This window comes from Vanacampus margaritifer, chromosome 20 (genome assembly GCF_051991255.1).
Source record: "Vanacampus margaritifer isolate UIUO_Vmar chromosome 20, RoL_Vmar_1.0, whole genome shotgun sequence".
Taxonomy (NCBI): Eukaryota; Metazoa; Chordata; class Actinopteri; order Syngnathiformes; family Syngnathidae; genus Vanacampus; species Vanacampus margaritifer.
In genome coordinates this window covers 4,549,527-4,574,141 of record NC_135451.1, presented here as the reverse complement: position 1 = coordinate 4,574,141, position 24,615 = coordinate 4,549,527, and the positions used below count along the sequence as shown (strand labels likewise).

At 39.9% G+C, this 24,615-nt stretch overlaps 2 protein-coding genes across 10 annotated transcripts in view; one reads left to right on the top strand and one right to left on the bottom strand.

The window, feature by feature from the left end:
- Positions 1-4,657: 4,657 nt before the first annotated feature.
- On the bottom strand, positions 4,658-16,444 carry pex2 (peroxisomal biogenesis factor 2). Its single transcript, XM_077554501.1, has 2 exons — positions 16,361-16,444; positions 4,658-6,657 (listed from the first exon to the last, which is right to left on the bottom strand). Exons 1-2 carry the CDS (start codon positions 16,362-16,364, stop codon positions 5,699-5,701), a joined length of 963 nt encoding a protein of 320 aa, XP_077410627.1. The 5' UTR covers positions 16,365-16,444; the 3' UTR covers positions 4,658-5,698.
- Positions 16,445-16,638: 194 nt separating this feature from the next.
- The window catches only part of LOC144040752 (uncharacterized), a 142,268-nt gene continuing 134,291 nt past the window's right edge, over positions 16,639-24,615 (top strand). For all 9 annotated transcript variants that reach the window (XR_013289831.1, XR_013289830.1, XR_013289832.1 and 6 more), the window contains exon 1: positions 16,639-17,051. The gene's annotated coding sequence lies outside the window, so the exon portion shown is untranslated. The remainder of the gene's footprint in view (positions 17,052-24,615) is intronic.

Here is a 24,615-nt window from a genome sequence, read left to right as displayed (position 1 = left end):
TTCTCAAATAGGGGTACGTGTACCCCTGGGGGTACGTGAGATTTTAAAATATATTTAAAAAGTATATGTATATGTACATTTCAGAAAAATATAAATGAATTTTATATTCAGTAGGCTATTCTATTTCAGTGTCCTAAAAAACTGCATCTCTCAAATACCAGAATAGTTCAATCCAACTTGTCATATGCCACCAACAATCACTTGAAAACTTTTAAAATTCAGTTCATTATTTATTTTTGAGAACAAAGCTTTAATACGCTCCTAGAGGAGAACACTTTATATTGATTTATGTGCACAAATCTTTGTTTATAATTAAATTCTTTCTTTCTATTTTTGGTTTAGTTTAGTTTATTTATTTCAAAATAGTTCAAGAGAAACCACATATATACAAATAAGAGTTCCAAAGTTTAATAAATAAAACAATGCTGGCACAGCATTGTTTTTATTTATTTATTTTACTTTTAACTAGAAATACTTTGCACTGGTTAGGGTGTACTTGGCTGAAAAAATATTTCACACGGGGTGCGTCACTGAAAAAAGGTGAGAGGTTATATTATGTAGAGCAAAAAGAAAGAAAGTGTTTGGACAAGTATGCGCAATATGAATTCCCATGTATACCGGAATGTATGGTGTTCCACAGGGTTCAATTCTGGGGCCTCTGCTGTTTTCATATACATCTGCTGCCCCTGGTTCTATGTTAAGAAAACAGTGGGGGTTGCTTTAAAGCGCTCTATAAATAGTCATAACTGCATGATGTGCAATGCCAGGTTGAACAATTATCGTCCAGCACAACTAGCAATCTAGGAAAACTAAAGGAACACTTCTAAAGGTTAAAAACCACAGTTTTAAAGAAGTACAAATCTTTAACTTAACATATACACACAAAAATAATAAATAAAATACAGTATAGAAGTGCCCATTATAAAAGAACGAGATTCTTTTCTGTCTTTAAAAATGATCTAATCAGGAAAATCAGTGACTCACATGAAAGAAATGGAGATGAGGTACAGGCGAATAAAGAGGCTCATCAAAGAAGGAGATCTAGTTAGGGATTCAATGCCCTATAATTCCCTTTCTCTTAAAACCTTCGTCAGTGGGGGCACACGGCCAATTTGCTCCCTAAATGGCTACGTGTGAATGTGCAGATTGCTTTGCATAGCCGCTGGGAACGGGGGCTTCTTCCTCCTTTGCTTCTCCACACGGAGCCTGTGAATTGGAAAAGATCCAAAGACAGATAGGCTTAATGCGGCCTTCGCTGCCTACCTAAGTCCAGAGCCTTTTTTCCGACACGTGGCTAATTCAATCCATGCTCTTACTCAATTAATAGACTTTAATATACTCCTTTGGCTTTATCCTTCCTGGGAACTGGGGGACCTCTATTAAGAGTTGTAGAATAATATCTGCAAAAAAGGTTTATGGTGTAAGTCTCATGGAATGTTAAGACAATGACATGTCCCAGTGGCATTAACGGTGATCATATATGCATCCCTCATCTCTCTTTCTGGGACTTGAAGTACATGAATGTAATGTAGTGCATAAAATATTGACAACCAGGTGCTTCTGGCTCGGGCTTTATGCGCATTTCTACAGGCTTCATTAGTCAAAATGTCCCTGACGGGGACCTGGGTGTGGGGGGCGGGGGACTTCCAAGTGTCCGCCGAATTATGGTTTTATATAACAGTTATATCAGAAAGGTTTCCAGGACTGGTGTCACAAGTGATATATTTCAAACCAGTACGTCCACAAAGAGATCCTGCGGGCTTTGCTTTGTTGAGTGCGTATGAAGAGGATGACGATGTGCCTGCTCTCAATGCCTTGAGCATCTGACAGTGCCTGACGGCATGCTGGAGCAAGCAGGCAACCTGGCTCAGTGATATATTTATTATTATTATAATTATTTTTTGCCATTTCCCAAACCAAAATATGACAGCTGTACAGAATCTCGGAAGAACATTTCCAGGAATGTATGAAGGCGTGGCAGAGAAGGCTGGGAAACTGTGTTAGAGTTCAGATAGATCTCTTGAAAGGGGTAAAACTTGTAGTTTGGATTAGAAATGTATTTATTGCTTCATACAAACTAATCATCATCAATTGGAAGAATACAAATTGTGAATAGTTCCACTGATATGAAACAATGGAAACAGAAATAACCAGTTCCATATTTAACCCCAGTAGGTAAGAACAAGAAATTGGGACCAGTAAATGTACTTACCCCAAATGTTGACGTATGACGAGCATCGACTGTCTGGAAAAATACTGTAGCGGGTGAGTCATCTTGATCTATCCTGATTGTCACAATTTTTGCAAGTCAGAAAAAAGTGTGAAAAAAGGTTAGCCCCAGTACATAAAAACAATAAATTATGTACTCTATGTTGCTGAGTATATGGGGAAGTCACACCGGTATCACTTTCATACATGATACTTTTCTGCATACACAAACGGATAAAATAAATTAATTGATGTATAATAATAATAATAATAATGCATCAGATTTATACAATGCAATTCTAGACACTCAAATACGCTTTACAATGGAATGGATACATTATTCATGCACTCACACATCCACACTTGGTGGCGGTAAGCTTCTTAAGTAGTCACAGCTGCCCTGGGACAGGCTGACGGAAGCGTGGCTGCCAGTGTGCGCCCACGGCCCCTCCGACCACGACCAAAATTCACACCTTCCATATACCAGTGTGAGTAGCACTGGAAGCAACGTGTGTGAAGTGTCTTGCCCACAACGACACGTGACTTGGGGTGAGCAAGGATGAAACAGCCGACCTGGTTACGGAACGACTGTGTCTACACCCTGAGCCATGGCCTTCACGATGTATAACTGTATTTTTGTGTTCTCACCCTCAACTTAGAAAAAGTGCGACTGTTCATTGCTTTCCTGTGCAACATCAACTTACACTGTCAGTTGTATGGTCATTATAATATTATATAAGTTTCCTATTTGTCATCAGGTATCCTTCAATAGTGTGGCATCATGAAAAAAAGTACACAAAAAAACAACAACAAAGGTTTAGAAAAACTGAGTCAAGTTTCATGAGCAGAGTTAACAACCTGTGATTTTTGTAATGCACATTAAGTAACACTATTATGGAAGAGTGGAACTTCCAAAATGGAGTAAACATTTTTGAATGGCAAACACATGTTTGCAAATATGTTCGATTTAACTTGGCTTAATACTACAAACTTAGCATGTTTTCCCTTAAAAGGATAAAGTAAAAAGCAGTAAAAAGTTAGTATTTTGTCCAGAATTAATTTGATAACTTCATTATTTTTCGTGTAGAATTAATACCTTTAAAAACAATTTATTTCATGGCTCAACTGTTTTCTGGGTTTGGTCAGCAAACTGAGCCATAATTGGCCATTACCTACTTCCTCAGCACAAGTGATGTCATTTTCAGTAGACAGCAAGTGGAAAAAAACATAAAAAAAAAAAAGGTATTAATTGTACACAAAAATAATGTAGTTATCAAATTAATTCTGGACAAAATACTAACTTTTCACAGCTGAAAATGGCTCAATGAGTCAAGTATCCCTTTAATGCCACAGGATATTGACACACAAATGCCCCCTGGCATTGCAAACATAATAATAAGTGATATTAATTATAAATAAACAATGTTTACTTAGCCAACTTAATTTTCGAATATATTGGTAGAAAGGCGGCCAAATGCTTAAAAAAAAATCCAGTCAAAAATCCTTGGCATTATGGGGGAAAAATGCTCTTATTTTTTTTAAAGCGTACATTTAAATGTATTTGCAGGTATGTATAACAAATACGTAAAATTGAAATGTATTTACCAGTCAAAAATTTTAACTCCACATTGGCAGTTCCACACATATTTTGTGCTGCTTACATCTCTAGTTTAGTTCTAGAAGAAACATTTTTCAAAATTTGTATATTACCCTACTTCATTCTCATTAGATAATTTTGATATAATTTTCTATGGTAGGCTTCTGATTGTTGCAGCCAAGATTGATGGTTTTAGCAATCGGCAATTAAACCCCAGTGATCAGAGTGTAAAATGGGAGGAAGGGGGTGAGGGAGGGAGAGGTGGGAGGTAGCAGCCCACCTCCCCCCTCCCTTCCCAACCAAAACCCTCCTCCTCTCGTCAGCCAGGAAAGGCTTCACTCAGCTGGGGTGCGTTTCGCCCGGGGCTGGGCTCACTGGTGGAGGTTAACTCCAGCATAAATAAGCATCTTTGGACTCATTACAGGGATTAGAGAGTAATTCGCCTGCGAGGAAGAAGACGACTGCCAGGGTTTTGGTACAGTTTACGACAGTCTTATGGGGGCAAGGGCCCTGGAGATTACGAGTGGGGAAGAGATGGAAAGGCAAGCAAAAAAGAGGAGGACCAAGGGAGAAGAGAGGCTCGCTGTCAAATGTGTGAGTCAATCCAAGCCCCCGGCTGCCCCCTTGATCTCGAGGATGTTGGGGTGCTGTGAAAATGGATAATGGGAGTTAGAACGACCAGGCCTGTCTAGAGAGAAGTGTGATGATTGTTATAACTTTCCCTCATTTCCCTCCTCCACTTAACCGAATAAACACCCAAGAGGAGCCCCTAAATCAATTTTAATGATGTTGAAATACAATTTAGGCACAAAATACACAACAAATGCTAATTTGGCCATGAATAGAGGAATCAGAAATTCCTCCCATTATTTATTCAGCTGACTTTCTGCATTTTTCATCAGAACAAATATTCCCATTTCAACAAACACACACTCCAAGAGAATTCAAAGCATAAATCAACACATTCTTTAATTAAATATATGCTCTGTGGGGTTCTCAGTAGTCTGTCCAGTACCTCTAAGACAAATAGTTCTGTCTGAAGTCCAGCCAGAGAAACTGAGGACTGTCAATACACGTGCACACACATTAAACAGACGGTTAATGTGTGTTCAGAAGAAACACAGACATCATAAAAATAGGTTGTGAATCAAAAGGAGGGCTACAAACCATTTACATTCTGCTTACTCAAGGAAAACGAACCAATTCTTAATATAATAGTAGTCAACGATAATCAAATAAATCAATAATTATTTTTGATCATCAATTTGTTGTGGCCAGCATGGCTCAGGTGGGAGATTGGTTGTCTCCCAAACCAGATGTTGTCAATTCAATCCCTGACCCTTGTGGCCATGTCAAAGTGTCCTTGAGCAAGATACTAAGCCCCCGATTGCTCCTGATGCTGCGTATCTGAATGAGGAGTCATTATGAAGCGCTTTGTGTGCCTCGTTGGTGGAAAAGCACCCTACAAGTGAAAGCCCATTTTGTCCAATCGTCCAGAGACCAAAAATGGTTAAAATAATCTGAAATTCAGTCAGCCTCTCAACAGTTAATATTCTCAGATGTTCTTGCAGTCCTTGCAGGGTGTGCTGGAGAGGGCTTCCTCTGGGAACTCTCTCGTTCTGCTGCTGTGTTCCGACAGTGAGACCTGGAGGGGCGTGATTGGGAGGAAGAGGAACCCGATCAAAACCTGAGTGGTGTTTTGTTGGACTTCTGTGCTCGTCACGGATTGTCTATAACTAACGCCATGTTCAAACATCGGATTTGAGGCCGCAGGTGTTGAACACTTGGGTGAAGAGAAGTGATCCAAATCTTATTCATCCATTGATCTGTCAATTAATCAATTGTTAAAATAATCGTTAGTTTAAGCCTACAGTACAGAACAATACAGTATATCTAATGTCTGACAAACATCTCTATTTTGGCAGGTTCCAATTGTGATGCCTCTGTCCCACATTTTGGACAGGTGCAATTGTTTGCAATGCTCTGACTTTTGATACAATAGTAGCAGAAAACATGTGGACAACCAACTGTATGAGGCATGGTTGGCCACTCGCCACACAGCGCACACTCCTGCCACGCCCCCCCCTTATCTGGTCCACCAACCACGCCATTTCTGTCCCCTCCCAGCACAATGGAATATATAGTAGCTTTCAGTTTGCTTGTGTTGATGAGTGGCAACAGGAAAATTAGAAACTCTGCAAATCCGTGCCACAGAAGCTCACGATTCATGTATTGGTAAGCAATGTCCCGGGTCACGTTAGGCTTGCTAAAAACTGCTTGAGCGCCAATGATCCTTTCAGCTAGGACTGGGTGGTGACCTTTCTTGAGGAACACAAGAAAGTTAACGAGGCTTGCAATACGGGCAACACCTGAAATTATTGTCAGGGAATTGCGGAAGGCCTTTTGGAATCCTTCAGAAACAGGACCGCCTGAAGTCAAACCGAGGCACAGTCTGAGGTTGTGGGATCGCTCTTTAAGCCAATGAGGACCAACTGTAAGCAGAAACAGAGCCAACTTTTGCCTGTGGGACAGAGGCTTGTATAGGTTCGATGAGGACAAGGTGTTGTGGTAGCGTAGACTCAGTAAAGACTGGCCAACTGTGGTCCCGTCAGGATACAGAGTGAACCTCCACACAAGCAGCTGGAGCAAAGCCTTCAGTTCGGGCTCCAGAGGGGTGAGAAGGCCTGGGCGGAAATTCTGGAAGCAATGGGAGAATTGGGTCCATAGCAGATGCTCAAGGGCTGAGTCGAGCTCAAGAGCATCTAGTTGGCTGATGCGTAGGACGTGGATCAGTGGGTCAGAAGTGGTTTCTGGGAGAGATTCTCCTACCTGGATTCCCTCCTTTTCCAAACCTGTTAAAAAACACACACAAATGTATCAGAGAGGCTTCAGGTTAATTTTGGATTTGCAACAAGCCCAAATGATGAAGTAATTGAAAACTTTGCAGGACTTGACATAATTATCATCAGAGGTGGGCAATTTACAAAACTTTGCAGGTCTGTCATTCATCAGTGCCCTGGTCCGTCATGTTATTTTAACTGTCATCACTTTGTCACCGCTATTTTAGGACCAAAAGACCGAGGTGGGCATTCCGTCAGTAATGATGGACGTCATATCTCAGCAAAACGTCAAAGACTGAGAGATCCGTCTGTCCTTCACTTGGTTAGTGACAATTACACTGACTAAAGAAAACCCACTTCTGTCAAGGCTTAGTCCATGATTTTTTTTTCTCGTCATTTGTCAGCAAAACGGGCGTCCGTTACGCCGTACAGACTGGTGAAATGCCCACCTTTGATTATCATACCAGCAGCACCATAGTGGATCTATTTAAGATGCAACACTTGGGAAAGTACTCACAGAGTCAAACAAGTACAGAACAACTTGGTTGTTTGGAGGATCAGGGCCCCTTGAGGTGAAGGCCATCTAGTTTGAAGGGTTATTTTCTCCTCATACATACGGAGGGAAATCACTTTTCACATTTAAAACCCATTCTTAATGCAACCTTTGAGCTGTGCAATGCAAAGGAACGGCTAGGGAGGGGTCTTCGTCTCCCTCCAGTGTATAAACACACACAATCCATGAAACACACACGGCGAAGCCCAGGGCTCCTGGTGCCTGCACCCTCCGGAGATAGAAGTGTGTATACAAATCACATCACGAGGGATTAGGCTAACGGCACAGTCTCTGGTACACCGTAAACATCTGCCAAATGTGGAACAATCTCCCACTCCCCGGAGTCAACTCCATATGGGATCGCGCTATTGTGACGTCCGGGCTATTTTGTGCCGCAAAGGGCTCACAGTTCCCCAGTTTTTATCTGGCCTTTCCTCAACTGAAACGCTTAGGAAGTGGGCGACTAACTAACACAAGGAGAAACAGAGCAATAGAGTGACAGAGTGAGCGAGAGAGAGGCCCTTTTTGACAGTGGCTTTTGTGTCTCGCTGAACAGGATTTGTCATGAGGCTTTTGAGATTTCAGCGGGGTAAATATGGCAGTTTTGACAGAAAGAGAGGGAGAGATGGTCATTTTAGAAGGCTTAGAGGTGGTAAAAAATATTTAATGTAATGTGTGGCAGTAGTTGGCTCCTGTCTGTGTATTCATGATGTTTCAATGGATGGAGGACGAAGTCAGAATTAGCAAATCAATGGGGGGGGGGGGATAGAGTGAATTTGTGTTGAAGTAAGCAGGTGTGACAAATTCATTGAGTTGAATTTGAAAGGCTGCCATGTTTAGTGACTAGAACCGCGCCTGTGACGGAAGAGGAGTTTGGATTAAAAAAAAAAGTAGCCTCCAAGTCTGTACTAACCAATAAACAGGCTCCATTTGTTTAGCTTAATCTTAAAGTTTTTCCTTGATGTGAAAAAGGGTGCAGATTATGAGCAGTGCATGCATGCAGAATCTATACTATATGTATGTTATGTGTAGCCTTGATCTATCTATATGAAGCACTAATACGGCACTAAATTAATCTATCAGTCCGTAGATGCACAAACACACACACAGCCAGGTGCTGAAAATCCCTATCACAGAAGCAACAACAGCACTCCCGGGAGGAGTAAAACCCAGCCGGGCCCAATATTCTTCTCAAAGCTTTTTATCGAGCAGTTTACAAGTTATGAATGAATATGTTTTATTTGGGGAAACACTGTATTGACAGCCACCTATCAATAGTAATGTGACTATTGTCAAGGGTCTGTCAATATTAATGTAATTATGATGTAGTGGGATCCGAGGGATAGCACAGAGTCGGGGGGCCAAGTTACATCTCCGGCCCACTGCCATATCAATAGCTGGGATTGCTATTGACAGTTTCCTTTCAGACTTGCAGCACTTGCCAGATATATAACAAGCAGACACTTCAGTCAATGCTGGGGTGCCTATAAAAATTAAGCATTTGAATTTACAAGGCTTATACTGTGGACAGCTAGAAATCCATGGTTCTTGTGTAGTCAAAAGTCACACATCGTGTCAGAGTACACGGGCTTAGGGCGTGCAAGCCACACTGTGTAGCAGTTGTACGCAAAAAAAAAAGGAAGCTCACTAGTACAAAACCCACACATGCATGTAGTCAATTTACTTAATAATTCTCTTGCGTGTCAGCCAGGCGACCAATCAATCCAGAGACAAAACACCATCCCTTGCAGAGTCACAAGGCCAGGTGGAAAAGTTCAGGGATGCTAAACAGGACAAAATAATATAATAAATCAGAGGTCTTTCTTTTGTAGCAGGGATGTGATAAATCCTTTTTTTTTAAAGCATTTAGGTTATTTTGATTCAGGTCAGATGAGAGTTGTCCCCCTTGTGTGCATGCAGTTCAGACAAAATATGAGTGCAGAGACTCAAGGCTGAATGGCGTGGCTTACTGACAACAGCAACAACAATATCCAATCTAGCAGGGAACACAGTGCAACATTGCTGCAAGCTAAATGGGGCTATGACCAGCGTGACGAAGGCAGACACCAGGCAACAGAAGCACATATGCCTCCCAGTCTCCCCAGTCCTCTAAAAAGTCTGCTTCAGTCACCCACAAGAAAAATGGAGCATCAAAAGGACAGATTAAAAAGACAGACATGTCAGACAAGGCATCATGAAACCTCCAGCTGCGGTGGGGCGCTACTGTTTACTGATACAGTGACAGAAAAAAAACTGGGGGCAAAGATAGCCAAGGAAGGGAAAAAATGTGTGAGTGGGTGGGGGTGGGGGTCAGATAAGCATAAAGGGCACAAATGTCCATAGCAGCTGACCTTGAGACTGACGATCACAATAAACGAGGAGGGGACATTCCTGAAGCATATCTGCCATAGTGAGGTGCAAGGCATCCAGGGAGTACCCTATAGACAGAGGAAAACACCACTTTCTCCTTGACCTTGGCTTTGGCGTCTAGGGAGAGGATGATGGTGTTAAGAGCAGAGGATTAAAGAAAGGGGGATGCTAAAAAGACAACTGCATTTTGCTTTACTACAGTACACAAATGCAGTAAAGCTTGAGGATAATTCTGCCCCACCATCACACACTGAATATCTGGCTCCACTCGCTATTGATGCTTTTCTATTACCAAAACCAGGGACTACTACGTTTTCTCGTAGGTCTTATGTTTGGGTGACCAGATTTTCAAAATTAAAAACTGAGACACTATAATTTCGCTGATGTTATGTGTTTCTTTAAAATACTTTCCAACAGCTGTAGATGTCATATAGCGCTATAATAAAGATGGCTTGACTTGAAAATCAAATATACAATAAATTCTCACCAAGAACTATTTCTAACAAATTTAATCGCTAGTCAATCTGGTTGTGTTATTATACTAAATCTATCTTGATTAACAGTTAAACAGCTGTAAACAAGTGGACTCACCACCATGAATCAACTTTTTTTTGCTAGGTACCAGCAGCTATTGGCTGTGCTATTTACAGTATATCGCACCGTTGTAACATTGGAATTATGCCGCCAGAAAAACTCAGCTTGCGATTTCCCCTTTTGAGCCTGATTTCGAAAATACGCCTGGTAGCGATTAGATGTTGATGAGAATGAGAACGCAAAGATGAAACCAAATATTAATGAATTTAACAGTTAACTTCCCATTAAATAGGTTAATCGTATGAAATACTATGACAACTGTGTGATTGACATACATATGACTGGCACCTGCAGCATTAGGATAGTAGGACATTTCCCATGATTCTACACAAACTGGTCCAAAATTCAGCCGCTCGCATTATCCCACACACACCCCCTCCATAAACCACATCACACCTGTCCTCCAACAGCTCTACTGGCTCCTCATCAGACACGGCATCAAATCCTGCTCCTCATATTCAAAGCCATCCTCAACCGCGCCCATCCATACATGACCGACTATATCCACATTGCCTTCGTTCCTCGTCTTCTCTCCTCCTCACTGTCCCGCCTGCCCACTTTGTCACCATGGGGAGCAGAGCCTTCAGTCACTCTGCTCCCCAGCTCTGGAACACTCTCCCCGCTGACCTCCGTAACATAGACCAAATAAAACTTTTCAAATCCATTCTCAAAACTCATCTGTTACTCTCTGTGACTAGAACTGCTTCGTCTTTTCTTCTTCTTATTTTTTTTTACCTTATTTTGTTCTTACCACTGTATTTGTACGTTTTAACTGTTGTTGTAAGGTGACCTTGTGTGTCCAGAAAGGCGCCTATAAATAAAATGTATTATTATTATTAGGGATGCACCAAAATTAATTTTTGGGGCAGAAACCGAAAAGCTGAAAATTAGAAATGCTTGGCCGAAAAAAGGAAACGCCGGAAAAAAATTATGCCAACTTTTTATTATCATTACATTTGTTATAATATTATTATAAAATATTTAAGCCTATTTAGCAAAGGCATTTTAACAAAGCACAATATAAATTGAAATGCGTCCACACCACAGGCGAATGGTATATTAACACAAAACGCGGGGTGAGCAACTGAGCATTTTCTGGAGGTGCAACTGCACTTTAGTCAATATATAGTACTTTGCACTGGCGGACACGGATGCGTGCAGTGCGAGTGCGGTGCGGATGACACATTTGTAGGCTATTTGGTGCGAGACATGTTGCGGCGTACTTAAAATCCACACATTCACATATTCACCAACGATTAAAAATAAATACATTTCTTTGCATTAGCCAATCGGCTTTGTGAACGGACTGCAAAGTCACTCACGGCGTTCTGTACAGATCTGTAGTCAACCGGAGATAGTGGTAAGTGTTGTTTAAAACTGTTGATAGCAATAGTGTTAACATTAGCTAAAGTATTTAGCATGGCCACCAGAATGCAAGTGAAAAAGTGGACGCGCTCGAGGGGCTCTCATCAAAGAAAAAAAGGAAGGCGCTGCAGGAGAAAGAGTGGCTCACCTGTAGTGCAGTACTCGGCAGCGCTCTTTTTTGACATAGTTTACCAAGCGACCCTCTCCTTTTCCGGTATGCACAATGAAGCTGCCGGTACTCATAAAACGCCAGCGAACAGCAAGGCGGACACTCAGTCCCGGTGTTTGGTGTACAGACACTTGCTTGCAGCGGGTTTTTTTTATGCTTGCGTCACCACAACATCCTCTTTCGGACATATTCTTTCGGCTTGTATTTTATTTCGGCCGAATGCTGAAAATGCAAATTTTTGCCATTTTCGGCCAAAAATTTTCGGTGGGCGAATATTCGGTGCATCACTAATTATTTTTATTATTGTTATTATTATTACTACAAAAGCAGTAAGTAGTTCTAGTTCATTCATGGCAAAAACACACCTGCTAGCGACTACATGCGGATGAATCGCTATCAGTGTGACTGACATACACATAGCAAAAAAACAGGACGTCGGGATGGGACATGCATCGGAACAAAACAATGGGATTGGTGAAATCTGCCGAGACTTGGGACCCAAGGCTCAAAAACTTGACTGTCCGAGTTAATCCGGGACGAGGTCTATTTACCCTAGCTATCGCAAATGTGTGATTGCCATGCACATGGCCCAAACAATTGGCTTGCTGACTGGACTTAAAAAACAACAATGTGATGCTAGGTCAGGACCTGCGTAGTAGTGGGACAAAACATTGGGGCTGGTGAAACAAGACACAAGGCTCAAAACTAGGAGTGTCCTGTTTAACACAAGACGTCTGGTCACCCTACCTTACCTGTCTAGCATGCCAACCTATAAACCTACCACTTTTGTGATGTAAATACTAGTTAGCCATTAGTCAAGCAGATTTGTCACCATTCATGTTGCGCAATTTTTTTTAAAACACACACACGTTAACATTAGCTTGTTGCTGTCTTATCTCTCAACCCTTTAGTTCTGTACCTCACAAGCTGTGTTTTCATTAGTTTTTCGCAAAAATAAATGCGATATTGTACTACAGTATTTTGATAAAGTACAATTTCGACTTGTCGGTGTTACAATTGAAGAGCGTTTTGCATCTGAGGCGCAATCCTCGTAATGTGCCGTGTTACGAGATCTCGCACTTCTGTAGGAGGTGTTCATGATCTTTACGGAAAACGGACGCCCGGAGTTGTTAAGATTACTTTAAAACCATCTCTCTCCCCTCATCGGGCGGGTTCGGGCATTTGGTGTTGGTGTTGTATGTGCGCTCGCTTATAACTCGTGTTATGGTGTGGACGGATGGATTTCAACAACGACGTGCGCCGTATGTCGCTCGATTGCTCGTTGCCCGGGGGAACGGCCATTTCTCATGCAACGTGCAGTGAAAGGTGGCATTGACATAGCTCTTTGTGCTTAAAAAGACTTATCCTCTCAGGAGGCAGCTCCGACACGAAAGCGAGTGGCCCCGTATACTTCCTTTCCTCCGTGACCAAGCGGGTGTCACATGACTATAGGGAATGCGCAAAAAGTGTTTCCTTGACATTTTTGCGAAATACTAGCTTATATTTCGACACGTCACAAAAACTACCTCATGAGAGCGTAAAAACTTTTCTGCGATATTTTAGTTTTTTTTTTTTTTAATCATGTGTTTCCATTACCAGCTTGCTTTTGCGCAACTTGCCTTTTGAGCAAAACTGAGGGTAATGGAAACGCACCTACAGTCTCCACTTTGCTGCGGCCAGTTTTCCTGCCACCCTGTTTCATCTTGGCCACAAAATGAGAAGTGAATACTGTACACAAGACCATTCTCCATTGTTGTTTATTGTTAGTGTGCCACTGTGCTGTCCTCTACTAGATGACATGGTTTTTGAAGTTTCCTCCAACTAGTGACAAGGCAGTAATTCGAAGTGGAAATCAAACCAACCAAAACTGCAATAGAAACGGGGACATTGGCTACGGTTCCTTGACTGCTAAAAATGGATGAAAGGCAAAAGTGTGCTGGTTTCCAATTTTCCATCTTGTATTTCTCTTGCGCATGTAAATTAATTTGTGTGAAAGCTCGAGTGAATCAAACCTATTTCCTTGAGCACTTCGGACCATCATCGCCCTCCCCTGCCTACTTTATTGCCCTTCTTTGGCCAGGAAGGCTCATGGCCCTATTAGTCAAGAGCTGATAACATTTCTCACTATGAAAACAAATGAGGACGTCAAACTTAGAACTTTTAAGAGAGTGATGTCATACGGCAGACCAAATGCACTGTGCAAACGCTAAGATTACTCTGGCAGTAACCAGACTAATTGTTATGAGTCTGTTTCATAAAAAATGAATTTGTGCAAATGCACAGAGGGGTCTTTGGGACATGTGTGAGTATTCACACAGTAATGCTCTATCAAGGCTCCTCTCTTCCTCTAATCACCCATGGCTCCTTCAAGCCATGGGGTAAGGCCAACACTCTCTGCACACCAAGAGAATACACATTCGTAACAACATAACATTTGACACGCCAATAAAAAAAAAAAGGTTTTATACTTTACTTAATCTGGTATGCTCAGAAGGTAAATTACTAAAGATAATTAATTGATTTCATGAGCATGAAGGAGTTGAGGTATGCTAAGGGGTGTTAATGTAATAAGTACATGGGTTTTGCGAAGAAAATAAACTAAATGTCATGAAACATAGAGAAGGTAAAATGCACAATGAATGTGGAAGAAAATGTGGAGCGGCTAATAAATGAATACACAAGTTTGTAATATCACACTTGACAAAAAGTGTTCTCTCAGGGATACGCTTTTTGATGTGTAAATAAAAAAACAACATGTATGGAGCGGCACCTTCAAATGAAAGGTCACACTGGGGTAACATGTTAAGGATTGGTACACATTTGGAAGGTTGCTAATGGTTTATTGTACAACTAGGCCTGTCACGATACATTTTTTGGGATGACACATTTTCTCAGAAACTATCACGATAAATGATAATGGCACTGATATACAATAAATTAATCTGTCCTAAAACCAAAACATTCTCCGTATTGCCATGGCATTGCTTTGGACCTAATTCCATCTATGCTGCTCAACTTTCTGCGGTTGTAGAAAAAAAAACGCTCTCTGCTTCAACCCTGTTCAGCAAGCAAGGTGACTGACAGGAAGGGGAAAGAAGCAAGCAGCACTAAAAATGTTGATGACGTATGTATGTAAACAAACACACATGTGAATGTCAGTAGTTGAGTATGGAAAAAAAAAATATTGTGTCCATGTTATTTATCAAACGGTAAGTCGATATAGTAATTATCGTGACAGGTCTATGTACACCACATAAACACTGGTGTTCTTAATCTGTTTCATTTGGTACCACATAAGTTATTCAGAGTGAGAGTCGGGGTTGTGATTCAGAATCACACAGGCACATGTACACACCTACAATGTAACAACAAAAATATCTAAAATACTTATGGGTCAATAAAGTTTAACACATATTTATGGCTTAAAAATAGTGCTTAAAAACAACAACTAAAAATGTATCAAAAGTAGCATCACGCTTTAAAGTACTGCATTCATATAAAACCACATTAAAAACATTTAGCACAATATCTATACTATTACAATTAGTTTAGAATAGTGACGTTCTTCTGTTGTGGGTAAGAGGTTAGTTGTGTAAAAATGTTGCTGCATCTAAATTATGCGCTCACTTAGCGATGTACACAGTAAATTTTTTAGTGTACAACAAAAAAAATGGATTGTCATATGTTACATTATATTCACATTAAAGGTTAAGTCTATTGAGTAGTCCAAATATATGTAAACTCGACATGTAAAAATGTAATTGTTTGAGTGAATAAAATTACCATAATTTTTTATGTTATGATACAAAATATGCAATTTAAGATCATTTATTTTACCTACATAACATATGCTCCAAGGCAGATTTTCATTTCTGGTAAAAACTGTATTGAGCCCAAATTAAGATGGACAACATAATCAAACTTAAATGACACATCGTTACGCATAAACAACAAAAATGCATTAATTTATCTTAAATGTTAAACTCCTGAGGCATTGTTTTCATGTTTTTCCACACTACATGTACTCCTTTAAATTGCATTATCCACTGTTACTGTGTTGTTGTTGTTTGTTTTGGCACCCGTCAGTTTTAAAACAAATCCAAAATCTTACCCATTTTGACAATAAGGAACGAGCATTATTAGATAATCACAGATGCGATTAGTCTATGTTCAAACATTGAGGGGGAGGGGGCAAATTCAACCGTAGAACAGATAAAAGTAGAGTGATGATTGGGATGAGAAAGATGGAGTGAATAGTCTAAGGAAATCAATAAGATCAACTTAGACTTAAATCTAGATGTCGGAGACCTTGATCCCAGGCATTGATTATTTAGTACAATAACAAGAGTCATATGGGAGGAGTGTGACATTCTGACAGCCAGTGCTGCAGTTTGATCTTGGTGCATCTTGGTATACATTACATCGAATGCTAGGATTCTCGTTGTGGTCTCATCTATCTTGCAGGCAACATATAACAAAACCATACAATAGTAAATTTGACAGTAGGCTGCTTTCAAAAGATCGACGTTGTGGAGACATGCAACATTCGACATACCGTGACATAAACAACAAACATTTATGCTATTTGAAACAAACTGGAGCGGGGTTACATATGTGATCGAATAATAATCATGGCAGAAGGAAGGCAAACGGAGAATATTTACCCATTTTGAGGTATGAAAGACAACTTCAATATATACGAAGCATTCTTGAACACTGTGATCCATGTATTTCCGGGATGCAAGCGCAGATCCCGCCTCAAAAAAGGGAACAGATCAATAGCGTGATAACACGTCACAAAAACACGTCACGTTGGAGAAACGTAGCCAATCAGGTCACGAAACGTCATTGCAGCGGTAAACTGTATTGAGAGTGTGTGTCATTAAAAATAAAATTTATTGTACAGTTAGTGTTGTGGTAACCGTACGTGGAGACCATTTTGTGAACGAATACAATGGACAAAAAAGACATCCGTTTAAAACGCACAGTAACTGTAAGATATTGTATTTCCTTGGTGAAATGCCACTACATGTATTGTATTTCACTGTCGTTTAGTAAACTGCACGCCACTATTTATATTTGCGCCTTCAGCTTCACGTGAACATTTATTTTATATTTTTTTAAAGAAGAAAAGAAAAACAACAACAAACAACTGTACGTTTTTGAGCATTACAAAGAAGACAGAACAACGCCTAATGCGGATAAAGAAAGTGCTGCTTTGCGGTCTACGGTCATACCCTCACCCCCACCGACAAACCCATTTAAACAACTTTTGAAGGAATTCAAAACACTGCACGAGCAAGGTTGCAATGCCAGCAACGGGACATTACCTCAAGCCCACAAGTGATGCTGCAGGTGAGAAGACCACATTTCTCATTGGACGCTATTTGGTATAGTGATTGCAATGCTGAATTTTTACATTTAAAAGTAAATGAATGATAATTATTATAGTTAGTTTTTACTAATGTATGTAAAGTCAAACTTGAATATTTCCCTTCACCTTGTATTCAAATTTGGAGATGCTGTTGCAATTGGAAGGAAAAGACCAGAACACAAATGTTTTTGTTACTTTTTTTTGCTTCTATCTTCAAAAGGTATATGGTGGGGTTTCATTTGTTTTTACTTGCCTTGGATGATATTAAGTAGCCTACATTTAGCAAATCTGAATTCTACCCAGAAATAGTGATATTTACTTCTAGTTTACAAAGTAGACCTACAAAATGTGTTCCAAGAAGTAGATGAGTTCATTCCAGGTAGGCTACAGTATTTGTCTTTTAATTCAGATGTCTAGAGGGTTCTGAAGTCTGTGTTGAAATGCATTTCCTTGTATTATAATTTGCATTGTGAAGAAGTAGGAACATGTTGTAGTGAAGAAAAAGAAAGGTAAATTACTGGTAAAAAAAAGTGGCATATGAATTGCTGACTGATAAGTCGGCATGTACATAATTAGAAATTTCTCAGAAGCTTTTAGAGTTTCCATTACAATATTTACAACAAAGCTTTTCCACATCCTTAAGTATCAATATTATTTTAGGACAAATTTGCAGTGTACACTCTGCTGTATATTTGGTTTTGCATGACAACATAGAAAATCAGATCACACAAATGTTAACATGTAATGAGATGAGGAGAAATACCAGAGTAAAGGTGCCTATAAAACAGTACTGCACCTGGGTGACCGTACCTTTTAAAGGCTATTACAAAAGTAGTCAGAAAGCAGACTAGCATCTTCTCTCCAACAACCACTGTAGTTGCCATGTATGCCATTAATGTATGAAATATGTATACACTGTACCATCCTTCAGAGAGAAAAAAGAAAACAAGTCAATTTACTACCATCACCTATTGTTATTTGGGTTACCATACATACAATACAAATAAAAGAACATCCACTTCCCCATGACATGGTCATAAGGAGATGGCCTCTATTCTGTCAGACAAATAGCAGGAGGATTTACAGGGGCCACTTTCATAAAGCTGTGGCAATTGCAACAGGTGGCAAATTAAATTATGTTTCAATCTGAGGGACACAGATAAGCAACACTGATCGAAATTCATATTATTATTATTATTTTTTTAAAGCGAGCTTTCTAATCATCAGGATTGTCATGTGACATAATTTAAGGACAGAATGTAGTCTGTATGAGCCGGGCTGTGCATCAACGTAAGTGTAACAAGGTTTTAGAAATGGCTTTTGGTCAGCCGGGCCCATTCAAAGGCCTTTGTAATGAGGTTATGTGTTCAGAAACCAGCATTTCCCTTGCCCTAAAGGCTGAGAAAAACACTTCATCATAAAGTTTGTCTACTGAAAAAGATGCAACAATTCAAACTACTGTTGGTTTGTGTTCTGTATCACACCTACAGCTTTTCTAACCTGGCAATAGCCGGATTGGTAATTGTGATTCACTCAAGGGCAGGACATGCCGTACAATACTTCGAGCTGATTGGATGATGCAGCAACTTGTGCACGTCTATGTACCTTTTGTGTTGACCAATCATGGCAACAGATGAAAATGGCGTCTTCGTTCTCGTCGTAGGTAAAAAAAGAAACATGAACATCTTTACAAGCTACAAATGCACAAAGCGCCTCTCTCTATTCACCATTCAACAAAGAAACTGTCAGTAATTATGCTAGAACAGAATTAATTGCAGCATCCATTCGTCCATGTTAGATTTGTTTGTTTTCCACGATCTCGGCACTTACTGGTTTCCTCACAGCCACATATCCCGCCCTCAAACACAATATTGCTTTATGATTCGTCCATGCCACCTGTGGTTTGCATCATGTTTTTGAAAATCAGCGGGCTCGGTACAAGATGGATTCTCGGGAGTTTGTGAACTCACAAATACCGCAAGAATACAGTTTATCCATGTGTCATATAGAAGTTATGCACATTTGCGAAAGATTGAGAAGATTGTTTGCATTTTCAAGTTCATATCTTGTCATGAACTCATATTTGACATGGGAACATGGACCATCATTATGAAGCTAGTCTTTATGAAGACATGATGCATTTCTTTCCACAATTTAAAACAAGCAGTTCGCTGCTTGCTACTAGTAGTGGAAGCAGAGCCCAAGAAAACAAGCGAATGCCCTTAGCTTAAACAAAATGAAAGCATTTTAATTTGCTGAGACATCAATTCTCTCAGTGTATGTAGCGCATGGACACATCGCCAAGCACAAACACACCCTCTTTAGCCCCTCGGACTTCTTCACCAAGCCCTCAAAAGAGTGTGGTTTATTAGAAGCTGACACTGATATACTGTAAGTCTAATTGATGTTCATCAACACACAATGTACTGTAGCTCTGTTTTCATGCCTTAGCACCACTGGATTTCTAACAATTTCATTTTCGCCACAAGCACTGCATTTTATAAATAAGCCACCAAATTACGCTTGTTAATTTGTGTATTAGTGTGGCTCTTGCCCAAAAATATGCCACCCCCCCAGTTCACAAGTTAGCCGAACATTATGCGGAGCTAGTACAGGTAACACTATTAGCTAATTCTAATTTTAGCCAACACTGCGGCTGTCTTCATATTTTGGCTTATGAGTTCTGACAGTGCTTCAATAGCGGCACTTTCACTCTGGAAGTTTGTACACACTGCCTGTCAAGTCATTGACTGAGAAAATCTGTGTGTGTGTGTGTGTGTGTGGGGGGGTATTCTGTTAACTATCCCCACAGTTTTATAACAGTGGGGCAGAAGTTTAAAATGGCTAGCTCATCGACATACTGTATTTACAAAAATAGGCAGATGACTTTGGTTGTGTAATTTTATACTTGATGGGTGGGCAGACACTGACCCGCCAGTATTTTTTATTTTTTTTATAGAACCATGTGATATGTACGATAAAAGTCATTTTTCATACAGTACATTCCCTTTTAAGAGGTTTCCCAAAACTTTGTAGAGGATTGGGGTGCGCACCAAACAAATCCTTAACATTAACAGAAATTATATTGTATGTAATTGGACTTTTTCAGTGATGTTGGCAAAATGTTGGCATATGCAGGAGGTGCTTGTTGCTCATTAGCTCATAATTGTTGTTTCTAGTAATGTCAAATTATGTTCTAATCTACCATAATGACAGTTGTTTCTAATAGGTAGTAGCTAAATAAGGTTGTAACAATATTAGAAATATTGAAACATTGCATTGCTTCTCGTATATTGTACATATGTACTTACAGTAGGTGACCACATTTAAGAAGAAAGAAAACCAATCAAATGATTAAATCAATGGAAACTGACTTTACAGTATGAACTTGGTATTTTTGTTGATCTTTTGTAGTAAGTATGCAGGATCTTGAACAAATTGGAAATACTTGGTGGGATACAATGTGGTCTTTATACTTCTCATCTTATTAAAGGCATGATTTTTAAAATGTTTTTCTTTAAATACAGATCTTATTTTATTGGATCTCATTATCTGGCACCCCTGTCATGCAAAGGCTGTTTGTTTATCTTATCTTGAGGCTTTTGTTTTGGTTGGTAGCAAACATTTGAAACATTAATGCCAATTCAATACCCTCTCTTGCACACGATAAAAGTAGGGCAGTCATTATGTCAAGAAACCAGCACAGTCCTTCTAACAACAAGCCTGTGGTTATTATGATGCATTATTCAATAATACAGAGGAGGCACGAGTGGCATCGGCTTTGCACTCGTAGATCTCGATATTGCGTTTTTTTTTCACTTTCCCTCAAATGCTACATTTAAAGGATGTTTCTGGTGGCCACGTACCTTTGGCCATTTTTTGCTCTATAATCAAGTTTTGTAGTGAAACCTGCAAAACTTGAATATGGCATACTGTACTTTGGTCAAACATCACTGCTGTGGTCAAGTGGTATCCTATAAACCCCTTCTAAACTGTCAGATCATACTAGAACACAACGTGCGTATCACACCAGACCTGTAAACCCTCTGACACTGTGATGTTCCGTGATTTAACTCATAAAAACAGATACCATAGCTAGCTGTGAGAACTGTAACAAAATGTGGTAAAATGGGCCAAATCATTCACCAAAGGCGGCAGAACTTGAAAGGACAGTGAGATGTGGCCTTTCATGTTTTTTCACATTTTGTTGCTAATTGTTTTGAACACACCAACCTTACAATTTAAAATAAACACAAAAAAATAACCCATTTATTGATGTAGATTTTCCGCGCTTCTCTGTGGTCAAAGATGTGTGGATTGGTCACTAAATGGTCTGCACATTTTACATGTAGTTTTAATTACCACCCTATATGTAACAGCTTGGGTTCATGCACCCTCTGTAGGCATGGCCAATCGGACGGTGGCAGCTGACTTGTGCTGACAGTGCAGGACATACCTGGCCCATAATGCTCAGCTACACTAACCGACTGCCCAATGGTTATAATCTGTCCCTACCACGTTGCGCTGATGGCCAAACATAGACATATTTTTTTCATGCTAATTGGCAAAAAAATATTGGCGCCAGTGAACTTTTTTTCACTACTGCAATTGCAGAGGATTCCTCCTCATGACATCTTTTTAGTGGATCATCAAATACTTAAATATGACTCACAATATGTGGGGCAAACTGATTTTCAGGCACCGCTATTATAGAACGGTAGGCACACCCAGTTTTCTATTGATGGACTTCCAAACATGCGTTAATTCATAAGAACAGTATTCCGATTAAATTCCCTGCAGACTAAAAAAGCAACGCATGCTCTTTGTCTCAGACTGTGACTTATTGTTTTGAATTGTGAGACTCTTTTTCTTTGGCTCAACCTATCAACATACAGTATACAAGGTTTTATTATTTAATAAAACACTTAAATTAATTCTTGTAAAGACACTGGAAATAACAGAAAATTTGTTTATCCCGCTGTGTTGTTTTTTTCCTAAGAGGAAAGTAGATTATCTCAGTTATTACCTGGATGACCTTGCAAAGTAGAAGCAGGTGTTTAGTCCAGACTGTGGACAATTTACAAAAGACAACCACAGTTCCCTTTTTGGCAATGAAGTTACAGTTGTCTGAGCCTATTTTATTTGGTGTAGGCCCTATGTTTGTTTCAGTTGTTGTTGTTTTTTTTTATCTAAAATGTTCTTATAGACTTTTTAAAATAAAAAAGTCATAGGTGAATCTTCATATCAGTCATTAGAGGTGGGCACTTCCATCAATCGTCAATTCCCGTCAATGACAATGGCCACCTTTCGTCAAGTGCTTCTGCATTTTCGACCAACGCTTTATGACGCAAAGCCTTGCAAAAATACACAGAAAAGGAAAGCCTGTGTTCATCCCGATCAACAGACGTAAACCTGCTTCACTTGGTGCTCAGGCCATGTGTTTTACGAGGCTTTGCGTCATTAAGCACACGCCAAAAGGTGGGCATCGTCATTGACGGGAATTGACAATTGACAGAGGTGCTCACCTCTGTCAGTCATTTCTGTAATTCAGTTCCCTCGTTTATTCGACACAATTCTCGGTCAACATTGAAAGACGTGGACTATTGTCTGATGAAGAGCAAAAGCTTGTCAGCAAATTACCACTGTGTAACTAGCTCTGCTCGGCATTGTTCGAAAAAACAAAAAACAAAACATTTTTTCTGGGTAGTAAACAGTTAAAAAAATTAATTGAAAAATTCAGTGTGACCGCTTTCCTTGCAAATATTCCATATTATAACGTGACCCGAGACCCAAAGCTAATTATGTACATGCCTGCATTTTTTTTCACGGCTAAATTGAGCTGTTGCGGCTTTTGATCAGCTTTTGAACAGCCTTGTAGTCTGGAAATTACATTAACAATTTTAATGACAATGGGATTTGTGTTTATAGTCAGTTCCTTTCAATAAAATTATAATTGATGCACATCTAAACATTTACATCAACTACAATGAGATAAGCAAGGATATTTATGAAATTTATTTATTTTCACGTGTGAAAATAAATTGCCAATAATGTCTTTTTAAAATGAAAGACTGCATGACATCAAAACTAGAAATATGTCATGATCACTTGGTGTGAGCTTAATGTATTGTTGGGGTTCGGTAATGGACAGTCTTTTTGGATGAACTTGTCTGATTTTGCATGTCGAAATATAGTTACGGCCTATTATACAGCACATGCAAGTACTTACCTGCTTTTGTGGTGGAGGTCAGAAGGTCAATGTTGCATCCTCGCCGTAGAGTTTGCAAAGGTCACTGTAATACAATGCACTGCATTTCTTTTCATTCAACAGTGTTCCTCTTTCGCCTCTATAGGGTTTTCTTTGGTGTGTTTCCTGAATAGGCTGCATAATAAACATGTTTATATTGCAAAATACTTAAAGTGATAATGACCAAGCGCTTCTTCTTTCTGCCGTGGGGTGGAAGAAGACAAAATTGCAGAACGGACTAAATGACAGTTTCTTTGTTCAAAATAAAAATCCTGTTGCCGATTCGTTTAGGTGGTAGAACAGTTTTGGTGTTGTTCGTGACAAAACGAGATTCTTGGGGCAGCTGAAGAAAATGGTGTGAAAGATTATAAGCATCTCCATTGTGTTTTTAAATCTCGATTTTCATCCAATTTAAATGATGCTCATGCTGTCTATTTATGTAACTTTGGATGTTTTCACCCTTTCAATTGATAAACAAATACAAACAAATTGAGTCACTCACGCAACAGTCTATTATAGTCATCGGGGGACAATCGTGTGTTTCTGCTCTGATGTTTATAATGTGAAATCTAATCAAATGAAGAGCATTTAGAGCTACTTATGGACCTTTCCAGCATGTAAACAATGCAATGAAGTCTGTAATAGGAGCTTGGCAAGCATCTGATTGAATTGTCCTGTAAGGTCTTGTTGATGTACAAAACTGTAATTGACAATATATTGTACATAGTTTTTGTAGTTAGAATTTTAAGACATTTATGTCTTCGTATTCTGTGCATTAGATGGCGGTGAAGGCTCTATTGTCTTTCTGTTTGACATAGGCATGCAAATGTATGTCATCTTCCTCACTGACATAACACTGGCTTGCATCAGACACTACAGTACTTTGAAAGTACCGGTAATGACATTTATTGTAACTGGTGATTGTCACGGTCCGGCCAAGGAGCGGAGTTGAGTCCGCCGGCGTGTGGAGTAGAGGACCCAAAATGCAGGAAGGCAGGAGTGCGGGTTAGACTGTTATGTTTTATTGTACAAACTCAAAATCAAAACGACAGCACAAACTCCGGGGGTGACCGTGACAATGGCAATGATCCCACAAGGGACTGATCACCACCCGGGAATTAAATGCACCCACACTAATTAGGGGATTAGTCACACCTGGGGCCAGGCACAAGTGGCTGAGGGCCCGGATTGGTCAGCCTGCGGAAGGGCAGGCATCCACTCAGGACCAATCGGGGCCCTCAACCAAAGCCAGCTCTACCCAGACATGACAGTACCCCCCCCTTAAGGGACGGATCCCA